Source organism: Triticum aestivum, chromosome 4B, assembly GCF_018294505.1.
Source record: "Triticum aestivum cultivar Chinese Spring chromosome 4B, IWGSC CS RefSeq v2.1, whole genome shotgun sequence".
Lineage (NCBI taxonomy): Eukaryota > Viridiplantae > Streptophyta > Magnoliopsida > Poales > Poaceae > Triticum > Triticum aestivum.
The window spans coordinates 626191984-626219369 of record NC_057804.1 but is presented as its reverse complement, the minus strand read 5'-3'; the positions used below and the strand labels follow the sequence as shown (position 1 = coordinate 626219369).

General features: G+C 47.2%; 2 protein-coding genes across 2 annotated transcripts; one reads left to right on the top strand and one right to left on the bottom strand.

The window, feature by feature from the left end:
• The first annotated feature begins 16192 nt into the window (after positions 1 to 16192).
• Positions 16193 to 20178, top strand: LOC123093684 (protein CHAPERONE-LIKE PROTEIN OF POR1, chloroplastic). The gene is made up of 3 exons (XM_044515696.1): positions 16193 to 16617; positions 17449 to 17803; positions 19816 to 20178. The coding sequence occupies exons 1-3, from the start codon at positions 16309 to 16311 to the stop codon at positions 19989 to 19991; spliced, it is 840 nt and encodes a 279-aa protein (XP_044371631.1). The 5' UTR covers positions 16193 to 16308; the 3' UTR covers positions 19992 to 20178.
• A 605-nt stretch (positions 20179 to 20783) lies between these two features.
• On the bottom strand, positions 20784 to 24025 carry LOC123093683 (probable protein phosphatase 2C 28). The gene is made up of 4 exons (XM_044515694.1): positions 23673 to 24025; positions 22855 to 23222; positions 21947 to 22183; positions 20784 to 21362 (listed from the first exon to the last, which is right to left on the bottom strand). The coding sequence occupies exons 1-4, from the start codon at positions 23992 to 23994 to the stop codon at positions 21087 to 21089; spliced, it is 1203 nt and encodes a 400-aa protein (XP_044371629.1). The 5' UTR covers positions 23995 to 24025; the 3' UTR covers positions 20784 to 21086.
• Positions 24026 to 27386: the final 3361 nt, after the last annotated feature.

Sequence of the window (27386 nt, the reverse complement as noted above, 5' to 3'; positions counted from 1 at the left end):
TCCGCATAATTGCTACTATCAACTTTCAACTAATTTTTCTCTAGGAACATATCTAAACAGTAGAACTATAGCGTGAGCTACGACATAATTTGCAAAATCCTTTTGACTATGTTCAGGATAATTAAGTTCATCTTATGAACTCCCACTCAGATAGACATCCCTCTAGTCATCTAAGTGATTACATGATCCGAGTCAAACTAGGCCGTGTCCGATCATCACGTGAGACGGACTAGTCATCATCGGTGAACATCTTCATGTTGATCGTATCTTCTATACGACTCATGTTCGACCTTTCGGTCTCCGTGTTCCGAGGCCATGTCTGTACATGCTAGGCTCGTCAAGTTAACCCTAAGTGTTTCGCGTGTGTTCCGAGGCCATGTCTGTACATGCTAGGCTCGTCAACACCCGTTGTATTTGAACGTCTGAATAAAACACCCGATCATCACGTGATGTTTTGAAATAGCGAACTGTCGCAACGGTGCACAGTTAGGGGAGAACACTTCTTGAAATTGTTGTAAGGGATCATCTTATTTACTACCGTCGTTGTAAGCAAATAAGATGTATAAACATGATAAACATCACATGCAATCGAATAGTGACATGATATGGCCATCATCACTTTGCTCCTTTTGATCTCCATCTTCGGGGCTCCATGATCATCATCGTCACCGGCATGACACCATGATCTCCATCATCGTGTCTTCATGAAGTTGCCTCGCCAACTATTACTTCTACTACTATGGCTAATGGTTAGCAATAAAGTAAAGTAATTACATGATGTTTAAGTTGACGCGCAGGTCACAAATAAATAAAGACAACTCATATGGCTCCTGCCGGTTGTCATACTCATCGACATGCAAGTCGTGATTCCTATTACAAGAACATGATCAATCTCATACATCACATATATCATTCATCACATCCTTTTGGCCATATCACATCACATAGCATACCCTGCAAAAACAAGTTAGACGTCCTCTAATTGTTGTTTGCATGTTTTACGTGGCTGCTATGGGTTTCTAGCAAGAATGTTTCTTACCTACGCATGAACCACAACGTGATATGCCAATTGCTATTTACCCTTCATAAGGACCCTTTTCATCGAATCCGATCTGACTAAAGTGGGAGAGACAGACACCCACCAGCCACCTTATGCAACTAGTGCATGTTTGTCGGTGGAACCGGTCTCACGTAAGCGTACGTGTAAGGTTGGTCCGGGCCGCTTCATCCCACGATGCCGCCGAATCAAGATAAGACTAGTAACGGCAAGCATATTGAACAATATCGACGCCCACAACTACTTTGTGTTCTACTCGTGCAAAGAATCTATGCAATAGACCTAGCTCATGATGCCACTGTTGGGGAACGTAGCAGAAATTCAAAAATTTTCCTACGAATCACCAAGATCTATCTATGGAGAGACCAGCAACGAGTAGAAAGAGAGTGCATCTACATACCCTTGTAGATCGCTAAGCGGAAGCGTTCAAGTGAACGGGGTTGATGGAGTCGTACTCGTCGTGATTCAGATCACCGATGATCCTAGTGCCGAACGGACGGCACCTCCGCGTTCAACACACGTACAGCTCGACGGTGTCTCCCACGCCTTGATCCAGCAAGGAGAGAGGGAGAGGTTGAGGAAGACTCCATCCAGCAGCAGCACAACGGCGTGGTGGTGATGGAGGAGCGTGGCAATCCTGCAGGGCTTCGCCAAGCACCTACAGGAGAGGAGGAGGTGTCACGGGAGGGAGGGAGGCGCCAAGGGCTCAGGTATGGATGCCCTCCCTCCCCTCCACTACATATAGGGGCAGGGGAGAGGGGGGAGGCGCAGCCTTGCCCCTTCCTCCAAGGAAGGGGTGCGGCTAAGAGGGGGGGAGGAGTCCATCCTCCCCAAGGCACCTCGGAGGTGCCTTTCCCCTTTAGGACTCTCCCCTTTTTCCTATATCTTGGCGCATGGGCCTCTAGGGGCTGGTGCCCTTGGCCCATGTAGGCCAAGGCGCACCCCCTACAGCCCATGTGGCCCCCCGGGGCAGGTGGCCCCACCCGGTGGTCCCGGTACAATACCGATGACCCCGAAACTTGTCCCGATGGCCGAAACAGGACTTCCTATATATAAATCTTTACCTCCGGACCATTCCGGAACTCCTCGTGACGTCCGGGATCTCATTTGGGACTCCGAACAACATTTGGTAACCACATACAAACTTCCTTTATAACCCTAGTGTCATCGAACCTTAAGTGTGTAGACCCTACGGGTTCGGGAGACATGCAGACATGACCGAGATGTTCTCCGGTCAATAACCAACAGCGGGATCTGGATACCCATGTTGGCTCCCACATGTTCCACGATGATCTCATCGGATGAACCACGATGTCAAGGACTCAATCAATCCCGTATACAATTCCCTTTGTCTAGCGGTATGGTACTTGCCCGAGATTCGATCGTCGGTATACCGATACCTTGTTCAATCTCGTTACCGGCAAGTCTCTTTACTCGTTCCATAACACATCATCCTGTGATCAACCCCTTGGTCACATTGTGCACATTATGATGATGTCCTACCGAGTGGGCCCAGAGATACCTCTCCGTTTACACGGAGTGACAAAATCCCAATCTCGATTCGTGCCAACCCAACAGACACTTTCAGAGATACCCGTAGTGTACCTTTATAGCCACCCAGTTACGTTGTGACGTTTGGTACACTCAAAGCACTCCTACGGTATCCGGGAGTTGCACAATCTCATGGTCTAAGGAAATGATACTTGACATTAGAAAAGCTTTAGCATACGAACTACATGATCTTGTGCTAGGCTTAGGATTGGGTCTTGTCCATCACATCATTCTCCTAATGATGTGATCCCGTTATCAACGACATCCAATGTCCATGGTCAGGAAACCGTAACCATCTATTGATTAACGAGCTAGTCAACTAGAGGCTTACTAGGGACATGGTGTTGTCTATGTATCCACACATGTATCTGAGTTTCCTATCAATACAATTCTAGCATGGATAATAAACGATTATCATGAACAAGGAAATATAATAATAATCAATTTATTATTGCCTCTAGGGCATATTTCCAACAGTAGCAAACAGCAGAGTTATCATAATGAGATGGGTGAAGGAGAGATCTCTCCTTTTATACACCTGCCTCTTGGAGAAAGTCTCAAGTATGATACTAAAGAACTCGAAAGCATCCAACTCGTACTCCGGTGTGACAGAGCAGAGCCTGCAGTGACGGCCTCTCCCCATCTCTAATAAGCAGCAGAAGAGACCAATTAGTATCTAGAAGCATATCTATAAACATAGAGCCAAGTTTCTAGACATGAAGCAAACTGAGAAAAAAAAGCAATGCACTTGTGCTCAACAACATCAACAACACTTAATTAATTTGGTAGGTTAGTTGGCAATGGCAATTGGCACCCTTTAAAACTAGGGATTTCTTTAAACGTGAAAGAAAACTGAAAATGTTGAAAAAAAGAGCACGGTAATCTAAAAATAGGGAAAAATACACTTCTTCTTTCTCCTCTTTAATTATATTCTTCTTATTTTAGGTGGTGTGATCACATTGGAATACTTGTGGCAACAATCATAGTTGCACCATATTTTAGGTGGCTCTAGGTGCCACACACCAATCAAACAAACATACCTCAAATCAGATCAACTAATCAATTCCGATCAACACAGGAGTGTCGGCCACAACATACGAGTGTCCATACCCAACTAATAAATTCCGATCAACTAAACCATTGAGTGAATCCAACTAGCTAACATGCGTGTTTGTAGCTGTTATCAACTGCCTAGCTAACAAAGTTTTTAGAAAACTATGGTAATTGAAAACCATGGTATTTCGATGTGTGGGTAAGGAATACCGTGGTTTCTTTAAACCATGATTTTTCTCAGTTTTAGTAAAACTACCAGGTGTTTGGCTGGTGTTCTTATACTATAATTTTGACCGGATTGTGAGGCTTGATGACAGATGAAAATAACTTAGCTAGCTAAAAGGAGCTATATGTCTAGACTAATTAACGTCTGCTAACAGCCACCCTGCAGAAGGTCAACACGTCTGCATCTCTGTAGCAGATTCACTTATCACTTCTGTGTGCACATCACCTACTGTACGAGTGCAACCCAGCCATGGAAAAACTCTTTGTCCGTGTATGTGCATCGCTTATAATCAATCGGCTAGCTAGCTAGCCTATTGCGTACCAACAAATCAGTCTACTCCATGATCATTCTTTGCTTGAGACGTGCACTACTCGCTTGAAAGTAATCGGCAACCAACGAGTCATAAAAGTGGGCAATATCACTACAAATAATTAGTGTCGTATTCCCATCCACCGGTGCCATCTCAAATCTATATGCAGCATGGACCACTTTTTCAGATACTGTAAAAATCAGTTTTTGTTTCATCCAAACACCTCAAAGTGTGTAATACCAAAGTTTTTTCAGAAACAATGGTATTTCCTGAAAACTGCAAAAATACTTTGCAAACAAACGCACCCTAAGGCTCTCTGCTCTAAACCTAAACTAAAGTAACCTAAACTAAACCAAACCTAAAGTAAACCTAAACTAAACTTAAAATACAGAAACAAAAACAGAAAAAAATACAAGAGGTCTCACCGGGTGGAGGAGGGGGCGCCGGAGGGGTGGGGCGGCTGCGGTGGTGGAGGAGAGGGGCGTCGGGGCGGCCGGGTGGAGGAGGAGGCGCCGGAGCGGCGGGGCGGCCGCGGTGGTGGAGCAGAGGGGCGTCGGGGGCGCCGGGTGGAGGAGGGGACGCCGGAGCGGCGGGGCGGCCGCGATGGTGGAGCAGAGGGGCGCCGGGGCCGCCGGGGTGGAGGAGGGGGTGTCGCGGCGACGTGGGTGGCGTGGGGCGGCGGCGGCTCAGGCACGGGGCGGGCCGGGGCGACGCGGCGCAACGACGGGGATGGCGCGGGGCGGGGAAGGGGGTCACTGGGGCTGCTGGGGCGGCGCGGCGACGGGGGTGGCGCGTGGCGACGGCGGCACAGGGCCGGGGTGGCGCGGGGCGGCGGCGGCTCGGGCGCGGGCGGAGAGAGGAGGGGACAAATAGAGATGTGAGGCGCGGGCGGGCGTGATGGATTTTAGTTAGGGCACGGTTCTTTGCCGTCTGCTAGCAGACAGCAAAGATCCTAGCTAATGGACGTTAGTTTGGCCACTTTCTTTGCCGTCTGTGTCCATTAGGTGTTACTCGTTAGTGGGCCACCCTCATTCTTTGTCGTCCGCTAGCGGACGACAAAGATTCTATGCCGCCCGCTAGCGGACGGCAAATAGCTGGCTGACGGAAAACATGATCTTTGCCGTCAGCTTCTGTTAAGCTGCCGTCAGCTAGCAGAGGCAAAGATCTAGCTGATGGCAAAGATCCTGATTCCAGTAGTGTATCTATAATTTTTTTATTGTTCCATGCTATTATATTATCTGTTTGGATGTTTTATATACATTAATATACTATTTATATCTTTTTTGGGACTAACCTATTGACCTAGTGCCCAATGCCAGTTGCTATTTTTCCTTGTTTTTGGCTTTTTCAGAAAGAAATATCAAACGGAGTCCAAACGAAATAAAACATTAGCGATGATTTTTCTTAGACCAGAAGACACCCATAGGTCTAGTAACCCTAATTCTTGCTCTATAAATTCACAAATATTCCCAAACCACCAGAAGCATCCACAAAAAATACTTTTCTGCGGCTACAAGCCTCTGACCTTGTGACACTAGTAGAAAATGGAGCTTTAATACCGGTTCATAAGGGCCTTTAGTGCCGGCTCTACAACCGGCACTAAAGAGTGGAGACTAAAGGCCTCCCCCCTTTAGTACCGGTTCGGCACGAATCGCCACTAAAGGCCCACCACGTGGCGTGAGCTCGCGCCGTGGTATGGGGCACCTTTAGTACCGGTTGGTGTTACCAACCGGTACTAAAGGTATTTTTTTAAATTATTTTTTGAAAATTTTGGGGAAAAATTGATTTTTTTTTATTTTCAATTTTCTGAATTATTTGATGATTTAGTCTCTAATCGTCCATCTTAACTGCTCGAGTGTGGATCACTCATTCCAAATCGTCTAACTTCCCGTCCAGTCACCCATCCCTCTCACTACTCCAGCCTGAGCACACTTAACTTCCGGGTTCTATTCTCCCTCATCTCCAAGTCTGCACATGTTGTTTTCCTGACAATAGTAAGATGTGAATCCTATTAACCCTCAAGAGTTTAGCTTGAGCATGAAGTCACACGTTTCACTGCTTGAGTTTGAAACTATTATTCTAAAAAACAATAATTATGTAGTAACACTAATATTTCTTGAATAAGTATTTTGACCATAGTTTGACCATAGTTTGACCAGATTTGACCAAAATTTAAAAAAAACTGAGATACTTATTTAGTAACACTAATATTATTGCGTAATTATTTAGTAACACTCTATATTTCTTGAATCAGTTGTTTGACCGGTTTGACGAGATTTAACCAAAATTCAAAAAAAAACATAAATTAGAGCATATCTTTTTTTCCTTTTACAATTTTGTCATTTCAAAAATTGTCCTAAACCCTAAACCCTGGACTTAAAACGTCGGAAACTCTATGCTAAACAGTAAAAACTAAGGGTTTAAACCATAAAACCTAACCCTAAACTCTGAAATCTAAACCCTGACACTAAACTCTAAAAACGTCTAAAAACGTCTAAAAACGTCTAAAACGCCCAAAAACTCTATTTTCCCTTTGGAATTTTGTGATTTTAAAAAATTGTCGAAACGGAAAACTTGTTGTTTGAACACATCAATCTTTTTGTTCTACAAATTTTGATATATTATATGTATTTTTCTGAATTAGGATGATTTAGTTATGATTTTTTCAAGTTTGAAAATTGCCCTATAGTCCCGGTTTGTGTCTCCAACCGGGACTATAGGTTAGACCCCTTTAGTGCCGGTTCGTGGCACGAACCGATACTAAAGGTTGGCCCTTTAGTACTGGTTTGTGCCACAAACCGGGACTAAAGGGGCTCGTGGGGCCCTGGCCTGACGCCAGCCTGCCACCACCCCTTTAGTACCGGTTCGTGGCACGAACCGGTACTAAAGGTTCAACATGAACCGGCACTAATGCATAGCTGTTCGAACCGGTACTAATGATACCATTAGTACCGGGCCAAAATCGAACCGGGACTAATGTGTCTCACATAAGGTCCTTTTTCTACTAGTGTGAGATCCCATCTTGGGACCTTTTCCGATGATTTGATAGAGGGGGATTCGATCACGGAGGGCTCTACATCAACCCTATTGCCCTACTAATGATGCGTGAGTAGTTTACCACAGACCTACGGGTCCATAGCTAGTAGCTAGATGTCTTCTTCTCTCTCTTTGATCTTCAATACAAAGTTCTCCTCGATGTTCTTAGAGATCTGTTCGATGTAATACTTTTTGTGGTGTGTTTGTTGAGATCCAATGAATTGTGGATTTATGATCAGACTATCTATGAATATTATTTGAGTCTCCTCTGAATTCTTATATGCATGATTTGAAATCTTTGTATTTCTTTTCGAACTATTGGTTTGGTTTGGCCAACTAGATTGGCTTTTCTTGCAATGGGAGAGGTGCTTAGTTTTGGGTTCAATCTTACGGTGTCCTCACCCAGTGACATAGTAGGGGTAGCGAGGCACGTATTGCATTATTGCCATCAAGGATAAAAAGATGGGTTTTATATCATATTGCTTGAGTTTATCCCTCTACATCATGTCATCTTACTTAAAGTGTTACTCGGTTTTTATGAACTTAATACTCTAGATGCATGCTGGATAGCGATCGATGTGTGGAGTAATAGTAGTAGATGCAGGCAGGAGTCGGTCTACTTATCACAGACGTGATGGTTATATTCATGATCATTGCCTTAGATATCGTCATAATTTTGCGCATTTCTATCAATTGCTCAATAGTAATTTGTTTACCCATCGTATGCTTTCTTTAAGAGAGAAGCCTCTAGTGAAACCTATGGCCCCCGGGTCTATTTTCCATCGTATATTTTCAGATATATAAACAAAAAACCCAAAAATATCTTGCTGCAATTTATTTGTTTTACGTTTTAGTAATCTTTTATATCTATCTCTATTAGATCTCATCCTTGCAAGTGACCATGAATAAATTGACAACCCCTTTATCGTGTTGGGTGCAAGTGTTTGATTGTTTGTGCAGGTGCATAGATTGAATACTTGCTTGTACCTCATACTGGATTGATACCTTGGTTCTCAAACTGAAGGAAATACTTATCTCTACTTTGCTGCATCACCCTTTCCTCTTTAAGGGAAAAACCAACGCAAGCTCAAGAAGTAGCACACGCCGCAGCCCGAGGTTGTGGTCAGCAGCACCAACGGCGGGAGGGCCACGGTCTTGGCAGGAGAGGTCAGTCATGAAATGAGGTCCTTGTGTTGTCGCCCAGCGATGTGCTGACGTAGCCCAGCATGGTCGTCACAGGAGTCGTGCATTGTCCCATTGTCCGCCGCCATGGTAGGGTCGCGACCTTGCGAATAGAAGATGGTCGTGTGGAGATCCCAACTCCTTTTTGGATGCATTGTATTACATTAGTGTCAATTCATTAAAAAATAGATATTATAAGAGGAGGTAACATTAAAAAATTATTTCAAAGAACTTAGCAAGTGTAGATGTTACAATGTTTGGATCTAGAGGTGACACGGATGCTTGGAGTGCTCGGTATCCACAGAATGTGATTTGCGGGTATCGCTTTGCATGTTGTGCACTTTAGGTATATGTTCTAACCAACTTTCTCAATGAATAATATGGACAGCTAGGTATCTTTTCATCAAGTAGCAGAAAATTTTGGTTATTGTCGTGTTGTCCTTTACAAAGGCTTTCACTATTGCAAGAGATGGTGTCTCATAAATGGGTACACATGCCAAGTCACCTTTTACTACAAACGTAGTGATGAGGTTCTTGGGGAAATAACTCGTGCGCCTTATGTGGGTGTGTTAGATAACCTAATAATAACGAAAAGAGACATTATAACTCATATGTTACATGCCTTGGAAAGGAAAGAAAAGTGCTTTGACACTTCTTAATTTCAATTATTTGTCTTTCAAGGTTTTGTTATTCATTCTCTAGCCCATAGTTCTTTCAAGACATTTTTTTCCATGAAAGTTATGTTACACCTAAAAAGGAGATAGCCACATGAATGTTGCCTGAAAGGGCTCCAAAATCAAGATTACCTAGAAAGTGTGCATGTTTACATTGTATATTAGAGGTAGTATCACATTTAGTTTTCTTAATTGTTTTCTTGACCAAAAGGTTGTGGGAAATGAGAAAATCTTCTCTACACAACTCCCATCGTCAGACATTTTGCATCAAAGAGCATGTTGTTACTTGAGACACCAAAGATGAACACGACAAAGGATCATACATATAAAGCATCTAAAACTAAAATATTTGTAAGAATGACTTATGTCCTGATTGATGAAATAATATTGTCCTTTCACCCGCAAAAAAGGAAAAAATGTGTTTGAGGGGGGGGGAGGGGGGCAAGACACTATGTTATTTTTGGTACTCAATTAAGCATATTCATTGATAAGCATATGCACATGTTATATTAGGTGACGAACAAAAATTGCATAAGATATATAATAATGCCAAACAAAACAGAAAAAAAGACCAAACACCTTGGGCGGCCAGCTATATCATGTGAGCGAGCAATCCACTCAGTTCAACCATGTATCTCTCTCCATTTTGGGGGGATACAATTGTCACGACTGACATGGTGGACCAGAAGTGCCTGGAGGGAAAGGACTCGATGGTCCCAGTGATTGATGGACCGTGAGGCCGAGTGGGTTAGTTTGGTCGGTTTGGTTGGGCCTATGTTGGCCTTGTGGGCTGTAGCCCGTCTCATTCTTGTATAACTAGGCCTTCCCTGTGTAAGCTGGAGGATATCAATTAAGTGGATGTTGAATCGGCCGTGAGCGAGGAGCTGATCTTCTCCTCCGGAACCCTAATCCCCTTCCTTCCCCTTGTCGATCCCCTTTCCTCTTCCCCCCTCCAATCCCTTGGTAGATCGGGCCCGTTACATCTGGTATTAGAGGTCAGGCGACCTGGAGACGGCGTACCCTCGCCCGCGCTACAACATGAAGCATGCGCTCAAGACGGCGGAGATGGAGGAGCAGCTCGTGACGCTGATCCAGATGGTCAACGAGAGCCGCGCCGCCAACGATGCCAAGTTGGAGGCGATTCAGCAGTCGCTGGAGCTTTGGCGCCCTGCGGTCCAAAATCTCCAAGTCCAACTCGATGAACTCCGTACCCAAGTGGGCAGGATCGCGCTCCATCCCGTGCTCGCGGATCCGTCGTCCAGCCCGGAGGAGCAGCCGCGACGGCCAGCGCCCCCACCATCAGCGGCCGATCTGGGGCAACAACATGGGCCAAGTGGCCACGACGAGGTCTTCAGCTCCGGGGGCTCGGTACATGGGGTGGTCACCACCCTGGCACCGCCTCCGGTCAAGGGTGCGTGCTCTAATCCCTCTAAAATTCATACTGCCATAGATCTAGATCAACCCATGTCTGGCAGCTTGGTGCAAGAGCAAACCCCGTTGCCTTACTCGCACCATGCGCACTGGGCACTGCCGAAGATGGATTTCCCATCTTTCGACGGGGACAACCCCCAATTCTGGAAGAACAAGTGTGAAAAATACTTTGATGTTTTTGGGATTGCTCCGGATATGTGGGTTAGGTTAGCGACACTGCACTTCACGGGCAATGCAGCTCGTTGGCTACAGTTGCATGAGTCACAAAACACTGTATTCACTTGGGAAACACTTTGTAGTGCATTGAGTACCAAGTTTGGGCGGGAGCAATATCAGGCACATATCCGGCAATTCAATACATTGCGGCAAAAAAGTACTGTGCATGAGTATATGCAGCGTTTTGAGGAGTTGATGCATCACATATTAGCTCATAATCCTGCATTCGATTTTGTTTACTTTACAACCTAGTTTTTGGAAGGGCTTAGAGCCGAGATTAGAGCAGGTGTTATGTTGCATCAGCCAAAAGATTTGGAGACTGCTTTTTCTCTTGCTTCATTACAGGAGGAGCTGTTGGAGGCGTTACCGCGCCGAGAATATCGACGCCAAGACGTGGCTCCCCCGAGACAACCTGTGCAGCGGCCGCTGCTCGCGTTGGGTGCACCTCCAGCTCGTCAAATGATGCCTGGGCCACCAGCTGCAGCGGATGATCACCGGGCCAGGGAGGCAGCCCGTGCGCCGGATCAGCGGGAATAGGGGCCTGGCGATAACAGGATCGCCACTTTGCGCAATTATCGCCGAATGCGAGGATTGTGTTTCAAGTGTGGCAAGCGATGGGGCCCGGGGCATCAATGTGGCCTGACTGTTCAGTTGCACATTATGGAGGAACTATTGGATATATTGCAAGCTGATAATGTCGAACCAGAGATGCCAGAACTGGAGGAGGACAATGAGGTTCTCATGTGTATTTCGAAGGTGGCCACAACAGGGCAAACCACCCCTCGTACAATGCGGCTTGTGGGGAAGATAGCAGGCAAAGAGGTCTTGATTCTTGTTGATTCAGGAAGTTCGCATAGCTTCATCAGTGAGACAGTGGCTGAGCGGGTGCAAGGGCAGATTCGGCTGCAGCAACCTATGGTGGTCAAAATTGCTGATGGAGGTTCTATGTCCTGCAATGGGGTCATTCCAGCTTGTCCTTGGGCGGTTCAAGGCCAGGAATTTGTCACTGATCTTCGCGTTCTTCCCTTGGGCTGCTATGATATGGTTGTTGGGATGGATTGGCTGGAGGAGTGTGGGTCGATGTGGGTAGACTGGGCAGCGAAGCAGCTCCAGTTCCAGCATGAGGGCGCGTTGATCACCCTGGCAGGTGTGCAGAGTAAGCTGGAGCCTGTCCAACACATATCTGGTGCTCAGCTGCGAGCCATGGAAGACATGGACACAATTTCTCAGGTGGTGCTGTTGCATGTTGTGGGTCCTGATATGCATATCACTACAGTCCCAGAAGAGATTCAGCAATTGCTTGATGAGTACTAGTTGGTGTTTGCAGAACCAACGGAGTTGCCTCCTCATAGGTCATGGGACCATACCATTCCACTGTTTCCTGGGGCTAAACCAGTTAATATTCAGCCTTATCGGTATACACCGGAGCAGAAGAACGAGATCGAAGCATAGGTCCGAGAGCTGTTGAAGGCAGGATTGATCGTTCCAAGTGTCAGCCCGTTTTCTTCGCCGGTGCTGTTAGTGCGGAAGAAGGATCAAACTTGGAGGATGTGTGTGTACTTCCGTCATTTGAATGCCATTACAGTGAAGAGTACCTACCCCTTGCCAATCATCGACGAACTCCTTGATGAATTGGCCGGTTCCTGTTGGTTCTCGAAGCTTGATTTGTGAGCTGGTTACCATCAGATCCGAATGGTTGAGGAGGACGAGGCCAAAACAACATTCAAAACGCATCAGGGCCACTTCCAGTTCAGGGTTATGCCACCCGGGGTAACAGGAGGACCAGCTACGTTCCAAGGTGGTATGAACACAGTGCTCTAACCTCTCATCCGTAAGGGTGTGCTCGTGTTTATGGATGACATATTGGTCCATTCCCGCACCTGGCCAGAGCATGTGACTCTCCTTCGTGCCGTGCTGAAGATACTCTCAGAGAATGGTCTAAAAGCGAAGATGTCTAAATGCACCTTTGCCCAGAATCGCACTGACTATTTGGGACACCACAATAGTCAGGAGGGTGTCGCCACGGATACTACTAAGATCCAAGCAGTGCGTGTTGGCCAAGACCGGACTCAGTTCGCAAGCTAAGGGGGTTCTTGGGGATGGCAGGGTACTATCGCAAATTTGTCCGCAATTTTGGCGTGATTTCACGACCATTGACAGATATGCTGAAGAAAGGAACTATTTTTGTGTGGACACCAGTAGCAGATACAACATTCAAAGAATTGAAGCGAGCATTGATTGAAGCCCCTGTTTTGGCACTTCCAGACTTTTCCAAGCGGTTTGTTGTGGAGACAGATGCAAGTGCTACCGGAGTTGGAGCTGTGTTGATGCAAGATTCACACCCAGTGGCGTATCTCAGCAAGGCATTGGGACGTAAGAATATCGGACTCTCGACATATGAGAAAGAGTGTCTAGCTCTCTTGCTAGCCATTGAGCACTAGAGGCCGTACCTGCAACACGCAGAATTCACCATCCGCACGGATCAGAAAAGTTTGCTGAATCTTACTGACCAACGATTGAACACCTTGATACAACAGAGGGCGTTTACTAAACTGGTGGGGCTGCAATTTGTTATCCAGTACAAGGCGGGAATCGCCAATCGAGCCGCGGATGCTCTCTCTCGCCGTGATCACCCTGTTGATGCTGAACTGGTGGTTGTGTCGGTGTGTAAGCCAGCATGGTTGGAAGTGATTACTGCGAGCTATCGAACGGACCCGGAAGCGCAACAGAAATTGACAAAGCTAGCGGTGCTGACCCCGGATGAGCAGGGCTACTCTTTGAAAGATGGCATCATTCGGTATCAAGACAGGATCTGGGTGGGAGTGGACAGTGACATTCAGCGCTCCCTGATCACGTCCTTGCATGATAGTGCTGTGGGGGGCCACTCCGGCTTCCATGCCACTTATAATCGCATCAAGAGGTTGTTTTGCTGGAAGGGCATGAAGTATATGATTAAGCAGTATGTTCGTGCTTGTGTAACCTGCCAGTGAGCGAAAACTGAGAGAGTTTCGCTAGCAGGGCTGTTGCAGCCTTTGCCAATTCCAAAGAGGCCGTGGGCAGTGGTATCGCTGGACTTTATTAAAGGGCTTCCTAGATCCGGTGGCCACGATGTCATTCTAGTGGTTGTGGACAAGTTCTCGAAGTATGCTCACTTCGTACCCCTGACTCATCCATTCACGGCTCTCTCGGTGGCGACTGTTTACATGCAGAGCATCTTTCGCTTACATGGTCTTCCCTTGGCTATCATATCAGACGCGACCGAATATTCACAAGTGCTGTGTGGCAGGAGCTGTTCAAGTTATCCCAGACTCAGTTGCGATTGAGCTCATCGTATCACCCTCAAACGGACGGCCAGACAGAAAGGGTGAATCAGTGCCTGGAGGGATATCTTCGTTGTGCAGTTCATTCATGCCCCCGCAACTAGAGTAAGTGGTTGTTTCTTGCTGAGTATTGGTACAACACCTCTTTCCACTCGTCGTTGGGTCGTACGCCGTTTGAAGTGATCTATGGGCATTTGCCTCGCGAGTTTGGGGTGATGCAAGTCGAGGAGTGTTTTGTGCCCGACTTGGCATCATGGCTGCAGGAGCGGGAGGTGATGATGCAGCACCTTCAGCAACAACTTAAGCGTGCTCAGAATCACATGAAGAGACAAGCGGATAAGCACCGTACTAACCGGGAGTTCGCTGTTCGTGACTCGGTTTTCCTCAAGCTTCAACCGTTTGTGCAGACGTCCATGGCCCAGCGACCGCATCAGAAGCTGGCATTCCGATACTATGGGCCCTATCCGATCATTGCTCGCGTTGGCGTAGTGGCTTACAAGCTGAAGCTCCCCGAAGGCAGCAAAATTCATCCTGTGGTGCATGTATCTCAGCTCAAGAAGCTGGTAGGTCCAGAGATTCCGGTGAGTTCTACCTTGCCCCCCGCTAACACCATCCTGTAGGCAGAGTATCAGCCGGCGTGCATCCTGGGGCACAAGATGGTCAAGATGCAGGGTGCCTCTCAACCCAGAATTCTGGTGCAGTGGAGTGACCTGCCATCGTCTCTGGCTACTTGGGAGGACTTAAGCGATCTTCAGCGTCGTTTTCCGGTGGCGCCGTCTTGGGGACAAGCCGGTCCTCAAGAGGGGGTGAATGTCACGACTGACATGGTGGACCAGAAGTGCCTGGAGGGAAAGGACTCGATGGTCCCAGTGATTGATGGACTGTGAGGCCGAGTGGGTTAGTTTGGTCGGTTCGGTTGGGCCTATGTTGGCCTTGTGGGCTGTAGCCCGTCTCATTCTTGTATAACTAGGCCTTCCCTGTGTAAGCTGGAGGATATCGATTAAGTGGATATTGAATCGGCCGTGAGCGAGGAGCTGATCTTCTCCTCCGGAACCCTAATCCCCTTCCTTCCCCTTGTCGATCCCCTTTCCTCTCCCCCCCTCCAATCCCTTGGTAGATCGGGCCCGTTACAACAATGTACTCCTCCATTCCCGTTAATGAAACTCAAGTTCTACATTTTATCGAAGCACACATGTTTCTTTCGCTATAGTGCCAAGAACGCCAAAAAAGAGCACTGAACAACCATGAACCACACAGGTCAGCACGCTAAGTCGTTTACCCTAAAACCCATCCAATCGGCTGATATTCGACATGTTGGAGCCCACCCACATAAAGTCGCTCCTCCTCCTCCAAGAAATAAAGTTAGGGTTTCCGCCTCTCGCCGGCGCCGCCGCAGGTCCGCCTCGTCTCCGGTGGACCTAGGGCCATGGGGGCGCGGTGGATCCTGCCAAGGGCCGGTGGGAGGGCTCTGTTTTCAGTCGTTTTTTCCTGTCTTCTTAGGGTTTGTGTCATGCTCAGGAAGGCAAGACGGCGGCGGCTCCCTGAAGATGGAATAAAGGTCTCCCCGCCTAGCCCCCGTTCCGGCGGTGCATCTAGCATCGTTGGTGGGCGTGTGGAGGTGTGTCTCCGGCGGATCTATCTTTGGTGGATTTGCTCGGAACTCGTCGTTGTTCGTCCACGTTCGTGTGTCTTCGGGTTGAATCCTTTCAACCTACGTTATTCTTCTTCGGCGGCGGTTGTTGTCCTGGTGCGCTGGTCCTATGGAGCCTTAGCACGACGACTTCCCGACTGTCTACTACAACAAGTTGTGCCCGACTCCGGCGATGGAGGGGTGATGACGGCGGCGCGCCTTCGGCTCGCTTCAGTGCTTGTAGTCGTCGCTAGGTGGTCTACGGATCGGGATGTAATTTTTATTTCTGGTGTTTGTTGTACTACCATGATTGAAGATGAATAGATTGGAAGTTTTTCGCAAAATATCACAGATGTAGTGACTTTGAAACGATACCAACAAAATCAAATCTTTATCCAAATAAATCTACTTTTTGAACTTATCCGCCTCCTCCAAAAAAGAATCCGCAGATTGTGTCCGAAAGGCCCCGACCCGAAGCCGTAGAAATTGGCGGCCGGACGGCCAAAATCATTCATCACCCATTAAAAAAAATCTCAACGGTGGCATCCATTCCATCCGCGGACAGCAGAAGCCGACGCGCACGGCAGCGCCAGACCACGCGAGCGCAGCCAAAGGAAGGAAAATGGCCACGGCCCTCTCCCTCGGCGGTGCGGGCGCCGGCGCCGGCGGCCACCTCCTCCGCAGGCGCCCCGCCGCCTCCGCCGCGCGGTGCTGCGCCGTGCCCCGCAGCTCCCCGTCGCGCCGCCGGGTCCCGACGCGGCGCCTGGCCGCCTCGCGCGCGGACGACTCCTCGCCGGCGCCCTTCGAGATGACGGTGGAGGGCGCGCTCAAGCTGCTCGGCGTCGCTGAGGGCGCCTCCTTCGACGAGATCCTCCGCGCCAAGAAGGCCGTCGTCGCCTCCTGCAAGGACGACCCGGACGCCGTCGCCCAGGTCCCTCCCCAAACTTCCCCTCCACTCCATGCCGACCCCCTTTCCGCGCTCGCTTCTTGTTCAAGTGAATCCATCTTTAAAAGTATGCTTCGATTATCCCCACAAGTTGCTAATTTAGGACGACAAAGCCGCCAAAATCGTCAAATTGGTAATGCAAGAATGGCTTTGTATGTATGATGCATCTCACTTTTTCACGCCCAGACGCAAAAATTAATCTACTTCCGTACACAGCCAAGAAAAGCGGAGACCTGATCATGATCAATTCGGGCAATTTGGTGCACAGTTGTTCCCATGTGATGAATCCAGGCTGCTAAAATACTCTACTTTTGGCATTAAGTGCGTTAGCTTATACTCTACTTTTAGCACTGTTTGTATATCCATGGATGGGCCATGGTGGAGGTGATCATATATATTCATATCATATCATGTGCTGTCAACTTTGGACCAGCGACTTGGCTTGGCCCGTAGGAAGGGAAAGAGTGTAAATTTCTGTTTCTTCATTTCGACAAGTTACCACTGACTGCCCGATTTCTCCACGCAGCTTCGTGTGGATTTTTGTCCTTTGTAATAAGTAATAACCTTTCTTGTTCCAGCGAACTAGCTGTAATTTGTTCTTATTTGCTTGTGCAACTTGATAACTACTCTTGCTTGCGCCCATGCCCAATCTTTCAACTGTCTGTTTGAAGACTGAACTGGGACTCATAAAAGAAACAACACGATCCTAAGCTGCTGGCAACATCAATCATTGATGTTTTAACAAGATTTGCTGGCAACTCGGTATCCAACGCGTCCCTGATACCATGTTTGATTCTGTTTCCTGTTTCGTTTCAGGTCGAGGTCGCCTATGATATGCTGCTAATGCAGAGCTTATCACGGCGGAGGGCTGGCAAGGTTGTCGATAGCAGCGTCCGCTACGCTGATGTGAAACCTGTCAAGACTGCAGGAACGGCGCCGCAATGGATGCAGTCAGCCATGAAGAACGTGCCTCTGACATTGGAGGCCCCGGCTTCGAGCAGCTTGGGCATCCAGTCATCCATTTATGGTGCACTGATGGTTTTCACATATGCGAGTGGAACCTCCACGTCTTTGCCATCAGCGTACACTAGCCCTGATGTGCCTGGATTTATCCTAGCAACAGGATTCGGTGCTTCATTGTATTTTCTGTCCAAGAAAAACATGAACTTAGGTAAATTCTTCCACCACCTTGTGATCGCTACTTTTTATAATATCTACTCTGATGCTCCTCTACATTTAGTACGGTTCGAACATGTTCTTAGTTTCTGTTCAACACTCTCTGTCTCTGCCTTCTGCATAAAAAACATGGAAACACTGGTACAAACTACTCCCTCTGTAAACTAATATAAGACTTTAGATCACTACTTTAGAGGTAAACTAATATAAGACTTTTTAGATCACTAAAAAGTCTTATATTAGTTTACAGAGGTAGTAGTTTTGAAGTTACAATACAATCTATATCACCAGTGGTGTTATCAGTTGCACTATCAACAAGATAAGGCTAGTTCTGCTCACATGGGTGCATTAATTATTTAATATAAAGCATCTACTGTTGTTATATCTGTAGCCTTAACTGTTATCTTGCCTTTAGAAGCAGTATTGTCATGGTAGTTTTCTTAGTAGCTGATTTTCTTCCTTATATATTTGCTCAGTTTACTTTCAGTAAAAGAACAACATTAGCAGCATGTAATGAAACATGCAATCCAAAAAAAAAGGACAGAATAAAGCAAATAAGAGTTACTTGTATGCTAAGAAAGGCCCCTGCTCCAGTGCCAATTAATCCGTGTTGCCTGTAAGGATGAGTAGCAGAGATTACTTGCATTGCATGAACTCATGTTGGCTAAAGGGGTGGTTGGTATTGTTGTTATAGACTCATAGTTCGATGCTTGTACGTCTCTTGCACATCAGCTTTTTAGACTAGGTCAGCAGTTTCCCAAGATTGCATGGTTGTCGTGTAGTGCGCGCCTTAGCATTGTATTGCATGCTTTTTAGACTAGGTCAGCAGTTTCCCAAGATTTCATTGTTGTCGTATAGTGCGCGCCTTGGCATTGTATTGCATATAGACTACTTTACAGTCTTTAGGTGAAAGTTAAACTTGGTTCAAAGAGATCTTCAAAGGGATATATCGTGAAGCAAATTCAGCTATTGTAGCAACAAACTAATTGTGTCCCTGTACACGCTTTTTGAGTGAAAACATAACATGTCAAAACATACCATGCAGCAATTTTACTCTTGGATGTCCTGTCTACAAGTTGCTAGTGAATAAACATGTATGGATCTGGCTGGCTGGCATAAGTCCACAAACCTCCAACCGGCGATTTGTTCCTTCTACAAGTTGCTAGTGAACAAACAGCGATTTGTTCCTTCAGAGGTAGATCTGAAGATAAGAACGTTAGAGATCCACAATCCTATATGATTGTAGGTTATATTCTCTCATAGTCTCGTGTGATTATGGGATTGTTGCCATAGTTTGATGCCTTGTATATATGTCTCGTGCAACATCACCTTTTTAGTTTAGGTCAGCGGTTTCCCAAGATTACATTGTTGTCGTGTAGTGCGTTGCTTCACATTGTATTGCATGTGGACTAGCTTTAGGATTTTGGTGAAAAGAAAAAAAAACTTGGTTCAAAGAGATAGATGTTGTGTGGTGCTGAAAGTTTTGTGTGAGCTTCAGAGAGATACACTGCAAGCAAATTCGGTTATTCAGCTGTTGTAGCAACAAACGAACTGCGTCCTGTACACATTTTTTGAGTGAAAACATAACATGTCAAAACAGTGATTTGTTACTTGAGAGTACTACATCTGAAGATAAAAGAGCCCATGGATCCACAATCATACACGGTTGTAGGGTTATAATCTTGATCATGGGACGGGCGTCCTTAGATATCCACCGCCTTTAGTTCGTATTTAATTTGGCCTATCATGCAGCTATTTTATCTCTTTACTACCTTCACTCTTGGATATGCTGTCTTTAAAGTTGCTAGTGAATAAACACGTCTGGATCTATCTGGCTGACACAAATCCACAAGCCTCCAACCTGCTTTTGTGTTTGTTATGGCACTGCTTAATTGTGGGAGGAAACCTTGCCCAATGTCCTGTACCTTGATCACCCCTGCTCTTGTGCCAACCTTCCTGCTTCGATTTGGAACCAAATGAATGCCTCAGTGGTCCTTGTTCATGCAGGTAAGGCGGCGCTGATCACCGTCGGGGGCCTGGCAGTCGGTGCGACGGTCGGGTCCGGCGTGGAGAGCTGGCTGCAGGTTGACATTGTGCCCTTCCTGGGCATCCACTCCCCCGCGGTCGTCGTCACCGAGTTCATTCTCTTCTCGCAATTGCTGGTGTCGCTGTTCGTTAGGTAGGGTCTGCAGGCGAGCTAAGCCGTCAGCTGGCCTGTAGCTGACTGAAAAATGGTGCATCTTTTTTCCGCGGAAGGTGCAGAAAGCAGCTGTGTATAGCAAAGCAGAAAAACAGTACCACAGCGGGGATCTACATCCCTTGTACTTCTTCAATCATCACTTGTATCTAGCCTTTCTCTCTGCCCGGTTTCGTTCGTCGGTTCGGGTCCTTTGCGCTTGTTTGGAGATTGTTGGGCATGGACTGTGTTATATCATGGATTTCGGGCGAAAACTCGCCCTCCCGCCAAAGCCTTTCGCTGAGCCTTGAATGCAGCTGAAGGTTTTCAGTGGATCGATCATCAGCAAGATTTACTCTTTAACTCAGAAGAAGATTTCCTTTGCAAAAATTAAAATAAAATAAAATTGCGAAGATTTCGATTGCCGAATTTCAGGCGAAGTTGGATGGCACCCATGGAAGAGACAATTGGGACCTTTGATGCCCAGGCCATGGGTGTGATCCAAGCTATATAGTCTGGACCTAATTCTGTTGGATGAGTGTCCCAACTGGCAACCTGATCAAGTTCAAGGCACCGCACCACACGTGCTCCCCCAGGGCCAGAATCCGCGTTGATATCCTTCTCATGTGAGCATGTCGGCACCAAACCATTGGCCTACCTTGCTCACCCAGATACACACGCAGTCCAAGTTCATCCGATTTCATAATGAATCTGCTGCAAATAATTGGAGGCACCTCTTGACCTCACAGGGTCAAGCCAAGGCGCCAAGCACCCGGTTTTCGACGGCGAAAACAGGAGATGGAAGAAGACGGACTATTGCGGCGAAAAGAGACGGCGATGTTCCGGACAAATTTACAGCCACCATGCCCTCCTCCCTCATTGGAGAAGAGAACAGGGATAGATAAAAGAACAAAGGGGAGGAGGGGGAGGGGGGTAGGTTTGCGTCGCCACGGAATGGCGGTGATCTAACCTTATACCTTGCTATCAGTACGCTAATTTAATTACCGGGTGGAGCCTGAGCAGCTTCACAGCAGCAGGAAGCACTCTCTCTGCAGATGCTCCCATCATAGAGTTTCTCTTCATCGGCGCGGCGGCTTCTCCTTCAGTAGGTGCTGCTGACCATGGCGGGGGCCGAGAAAGGCGCGAGGGAGTTGGCGGGGACGCTCACGCCGCCCCCTCGCACCGACACCGACGGGCTCTTGCTCCACCCCGCCCTGCTCACGGCGCTCGTGGCGTCCAGGAACACCACGACCACCGTTATGTCGTCGTGGAAATGCCGCCGCACCCCGCGCTCGATCTTCTTCAGGTCCGAGTACCTCATCTCCCTCTTCTTTGCCGCCTCTTGCATCGCGGCCTTCACTAGCTTCCGCGCAATCCCCTGGCGAAAAAGAAATTGCATAATTTTCAGGAATGGGTGAAAATGATCGCATGCCAGAAGCAGGCTTGATTTTGATAATACAGCAGCCCAGGGATGACATGCAACTTGAGGGTTTTTTTAACGGTATGTTGCTTGAAGTGCCACTTGGAGCTTAAAATAGGAAAACAGCTTTAAGTGGAGAAGTGGTAAATGCTCCCTGCCAATTGAAAGCACAAGCATCCCCATCAAGTGCATAACTCAGATTATACTTGCTTAAAATAACGCCTAGAGTTTAAAATAGCAAAACAACTTTGAGTAGAGAAGGGGTAAATACTCTCTACTGGTAAGTGATTGAGAACACAAGCATCCAGATAAAGTGCATAATTCAGACTACACTTGCTTGAAATAGCAAAACAACTTTTAGTCCCACCCACACAAACAAATAAAGGCATTAAGAATATGCATATATTTCCTACATGCTGGTCATATATCTAATGAATTGGATGGGTACTGAGCCTCGAAAGGAATTTTGGATTTGAATCATGGAAACTTTTTCTTTAGGGATGAAATCCATAGAAACCGGAGAGTAGGAGAAGAACACATACATTACGAGGGTTACTTTGGACAAGGTCAACTGCTTCCTGATTGCTGAGGTGCTCCCATAGCCCGTCAGAAGCAAATATAACAAACTGATCACTCGGTTGTATTTGGTGAACAGCAATCGCAGGTTCAGAACTAAGAATTGGCTTCTTGAAGGTTTCCCGGAGCCGAAACTTGCTATGTAGAGGTGATCTGTTATACTCTGGTCTTTTCAGATATACATCTCCGATAGATCTTGATATCTGCAGAATATCATCTCACCTCATAAGTTACAATTGAAGAAAAACAGTAGTAGAGCACCCCAACTGTATGTATACCAGTATATATAATCCAGAAGAGAAAATTTACAGGAGCCTATAGACAGTTGTGTACACAAAGTAATAATATGTCATGATGAAAATCCCGAGTTGCAGCAACTGATGGTGTTGATTAGCTCAAAAGTTAAGCGTGAAAATGACGATAACCATGGATGACTTCAGAATGCATCACTTCCTCCTGCCTCTTGCTGGCACGCTTCCATTATACAGAAAGCATGAACATCAATCTAGCATAGTCATATGGGAGGACAAGAGGCCCCAGTCATAAAGACGGCAATTATACAGCACCAAATCTTACCACACATTTATTTTTGGATATACGAAAAGCATGTTATATTATGATGATGCAACCATATTTAGTGCAGGCACTTTAGCTCTGAGAACGATTGACTTACCTAATACCTAACTTGAAACAAACAGCGCAGATGCAGAAGTAATTATCCATACTCCGGAACGAAAAAAAGAAGTGGAATTGTGATGAGATGGACAGATGATGTCACTGCCGCGAAGACTTCTAACAACAAATTAATAATTATCTAGGCAGGTCTAAATCTCACAGTGGTCTTATGCGTCTCGCGGTACAGAATTTCGGTTACCTGGATGAGGCCCTTCACACGCCAAACGTTGTGTTTCAGAACCACAATTTGTGGATCATGAGGGTGTGATGACTGTAGCTCCTGCCTAACTTCCTCGTAGCACGCGTTGTGCTCCGCCGATAACTGCATGGCCACAACCTGACCGGTCGCCTTGACGAGCCTTCCGAGAACAGCACGCGAGTCGCCCGCGTTTGCGATGTAGAGAGTCCCGGAGCAAATTACGCCGACCAGGCAGCAAGAGCCCACTGCCGCGATCTGAGGCTTCATAGACCATTCCTTGCTGACTACAGAAAGGAAACCGTCCTCGGTTGCTTGGAAGGCTTTCCGGATCACATCGGCCGACATGCACTTGTGCTCGGTTGCAAATCCTGGAAAAGGAGATTGTTTATCATACACTGACACTAACAAGGCTAACAATGAGTAAGAAACAGCCCCCAGAAACAGAAAACAAATGAGTAGCAGAACAATGTCACCATCAACAGAAGACATACGCAGCTGGAAGAGATGAATTTATTCTTTGTGAGATATAATACTAGCTCGCTGCCGGTGACCACGCCATGTGTGATGCAAGCTTAGAAATAAGTCTACTGAACCTGCAATATTTTCTTCTTGTTCTGATGTTACAGCAATGAGTACCAAAACTATCATAGCCCTTGGCTTTTTTTATGAGAAAAATCAGCATGATTATCACAATCATGCTCACAAAAACGCAACAACTGATCAACATAGTAACAGAGCAAAAGTTGTCAGGAGATTTTCTTGCTTCTTTTTGGTTGCAGAAATTAGGAGATGGGGATTTTTCTTGAGATGGGGCTTACTTCTGAGATGGTGGAACATGTTGTCATTGATGAAGCGGGAGGTCTCCGGGCCGCCATGGCCGTCATAGACGCCGACGAAGGTGCCCTGCGGGCCGGGGTCGGCCATGGAGAGCGAGCCGGACTCCACCTGGCTCTGGTCCTCCAGCAGGCTGTTGGCCTGCACTACCGCCATGGAGAAGTCGCCGGTGACCGCCTGGCCGGCGTCATTGTACCACAGCAGCCCGTCCTGGCGGCCGGCGGCGTCGGAGCCCTTCTTGCCCCGCCGCCCGGCCCGGGACCGCGCGCCCCAGCACGACCTGAAGTAGTCCATCACCGCCGCCATCACGCCCTCTCCCCGCAGCTCCTCGCCGGCATGCCCGGCCTCCGTACCTCCACCGCCGTCCTCGCCTGCAGCCAAGCAGAATCATCAATACGGGTCAGATCAAAATTACTCTCAGAGCAGCCGGATCGCAGCCAAGGATCGATCAATCAATCAATCAACCAAGAAACCGCGTCAATCCCCGGCACCCAGAATCGCCCGGCGCAGAGCGCCGAATCAGATCGAGAGAAAGAAAGACGCAAGTTCCCTCACCTTTTTTTCCCCTCTCTATCTGTCCAAGTCCAAGAACTCCCCGCCGGGTTGGTGCTGGGATTCTTGGAATCTGCTCAGATCTGGCGCGGGCGGGCACGAGCTTGGGCGCACGAACAGCGAGGATTGGGTGGACTGGACTGGACAGGACCGGCGGCCGCGCTCGAGGATCAAAGAGAATCAACCGACCAGCCAAGCAAGCATGGAGCTTGACAAAAAGAAAAGAAAAACTCTCCCCCCTCCCTCCTCGCCGTAGCTAGGTAGCTAGCTATATTGATGTGCCCAATCTCTGGAACACTCGCTGGAGGTGGAAGGAACAGCTCAGAGGCAGCGGTCTCTACCTCTCTCTCGACTCTCTTCGGATGCCGCACCCAGCCCCAGCCTAGTGCTACTACTACCGCTAGTACCCAGGTGAGCGAGCGGAGGCAGAAGACCGAGGGGACAGAGAAGCCATTAAATGAAGAGCGAGAGGGGGGAGAGGAGGGGGGGAGGTCAGGGCCAGCAAGGCGGGGATGGGCTCCTACCAATCCTGATTGTTGTCACTGGCTTGTGGTGGTGTGGACTGCTGCTGGCTGCTGCTGGCTGCTGCAGGTGCAGGTGCAGGGCTATGCGTGCTCCCTCGACCTCGCTCGGGTCAGTTCACTTCCCCCTTCTTCCTCACTCCCACCTCACCTGCCATGGGTGAAAACTGAAAAGAAAGAGAGCATCTTTTTATAGCGGTGGTGGCCGCCTCTGTTTGCAGAAAAGGATGGCCACCTAATTTAATCCTCCTCATCACTAGTACTAGACTCTGCTCCTAAATATAATATATGACGTTTTGCTAGTTCAAATGAAAAGAGAATAGTTACTGCTCCCTTTATCCCATAATATAAAAGCGTTTTTAACACTAGTGTAATGTATATAAGTTGACACTAGTATAGTGTATATAAGAGCGTTTTTGACATTACTGTAGTGTCAAAATGCTCTTATATTCACCCGCAAAAAAATGCTCTTATATTATGAGATGAAGGAAGTATCCCACAAAGTTCACACACATGAGAGGGAATGAGGCAGAGAGGATCTTGGATATGAGTTCAAAAGAAAAGGGGATAAAAAGGGATGGATGCATGTTTCCATGGGGAGAAGGTCAAAGGAGTGCATATGTGCTGCTAATTAACTCATCAAATCAAATCTATAGCCTGGAAAAAAAAAAGGCACCCCTCACTCACATCACATGCATGCACCCATTAAAAAGGTCAAAGGAACACTTTTTTTCCCTCATCCTTCTTGTTCTTATTTCTTCATTATTATTTTTTCGATGTGGATGGACTATTTTGTCACGGTTGAACTGCCATTTCAGAGAGAATATTTATGACCAAGACTTTAAGTTCAAAAAAAAAAATTAACCATGGGGCAGCAGGCTGCAAGTTTATACGGAGGACGTAGCTGGGCATGGCGTTTGTGGGGGCTGAACCAGGATGTGCTGGCCGTGATGGGTCGCACCAGGTTGCGCGGTCCTTGTTTCCTTCGCTCCTTTTTTGGTGCCATACGATTACCCAGCTGCTGGAAAAGATGGTCAGAATCATTTGCAAATGAGTCGTCTATTTGTAAGTCGCCTGAAAAGAGGACTGCTACACACACGATGGATTGTGCCCGATCTGTGAACGACAAGCTATACCAGCCATCGATCAGTTGAGTTCATGTGGGGCGCAGCCATCGATCACCAGGCCGTCTGAGAATCGTCCAGCGCATTGTTGTGTGCATAGTAATTTCGGCCTGAAAATTAGCCGAGCGCTCTAGGGTCACCAATGGCGGCAACCATGAGCAACATTGCAATGGCTAGAAAAAAATATAGACTACGCTACACCAAAATTAGTATGATGGACAAACGTTGCACTAGAAAATAGACTTTGAAAATTGTTCGTGGGGGCCATGGTCCCCTGGCCCTCCGCCACTGTCCGTCACGCCAATTGCGTGACTACTTGCTCCATTCAGTTTTCCATTCTTACTTTTGAGGGAATTTCCCGAGGTTCGAGAGCCAGCCTTGGTCTACTTATACGGTTGCCGCTTGTTGGACACGTGTTGCTTTTAGTGATTGTTTCTGCCCCTGCCCTGACATGCATTTTTGCCGATAATAACTAGTTGACTGGCCGCCACTTGTTTGAGTCACATATAGATTTCTTCAAAATGACCATTTTGTTGTCATTGTGAGTTAAGACACGTGTTTCTGCCGATCCCAACCTACTTGATCGGTCGCCGCTTGTTCAAGGTACACATGTTTCTTTTCCTCAAAATGGTCATTTCTGCGACCGCCATGACATGTATTGTCGTGATCCCAACCTACTTGATCGGTCGCCGCTTGTTCACGACACACATCTTTCCTTTCCTCAAAATGGACGTTTCTACGATCGCCCATGACACATATTGTCGCGATCCCAACCTACTTGATAGGTCACTGCTTGTTCAAGGCACACATCTTTCCTTTCCTCAAAATGGACGTTTCTACGATTGCCCATGACACATATTGTCGCGATCCCAACCTACTTGATCGGTCGCTGCTTGTTCAAGACACGCATCTTTCCTTTCGTCAAAATGGTTGTTTCCGCGATCACCATGACACGTATCATCGCAATCTCAACCTACTTGATCGGTCGCCGCTTGTTCATGACACGCATCTTTTCTTTCCTTAAAATGGACGTTTCTGCGATGGCCCATGACACGTATTGGCACGATCCCAATCTACTTAATCGGTCACCGCTTGTTCAAGGCACACATCTTTCCTTCGTCAAAATGGTCTTTTCTGTGGTCACCATGACATGTATCATGGTGATCCCAACCTACTTGATCGGTTGCCATTTTGTTTGAGACACGTACTATTTTTCTGTAAAATGGTTGTTTCTGACACCGCCATGACACGCATTTTTGCCGATCACAACCTACTTGATCAGTTGCCGCTTGTCAAGGCACACACTTTTTCTTTCCTCAAAATGGTCGCTTTTGTCATCGCCATGACACGTATTGTCGTGATCCCAACCTACTGGATCGGTGGCCATTTATTTGAGATATGCATTCTTTTCTTTTAAAATGGTTGTTTGTGCCATCATCTTGACACTTAATTTTGCCGATCCCAAACTACTTAATCGGCCGCCACTTATTTGAGACACGTT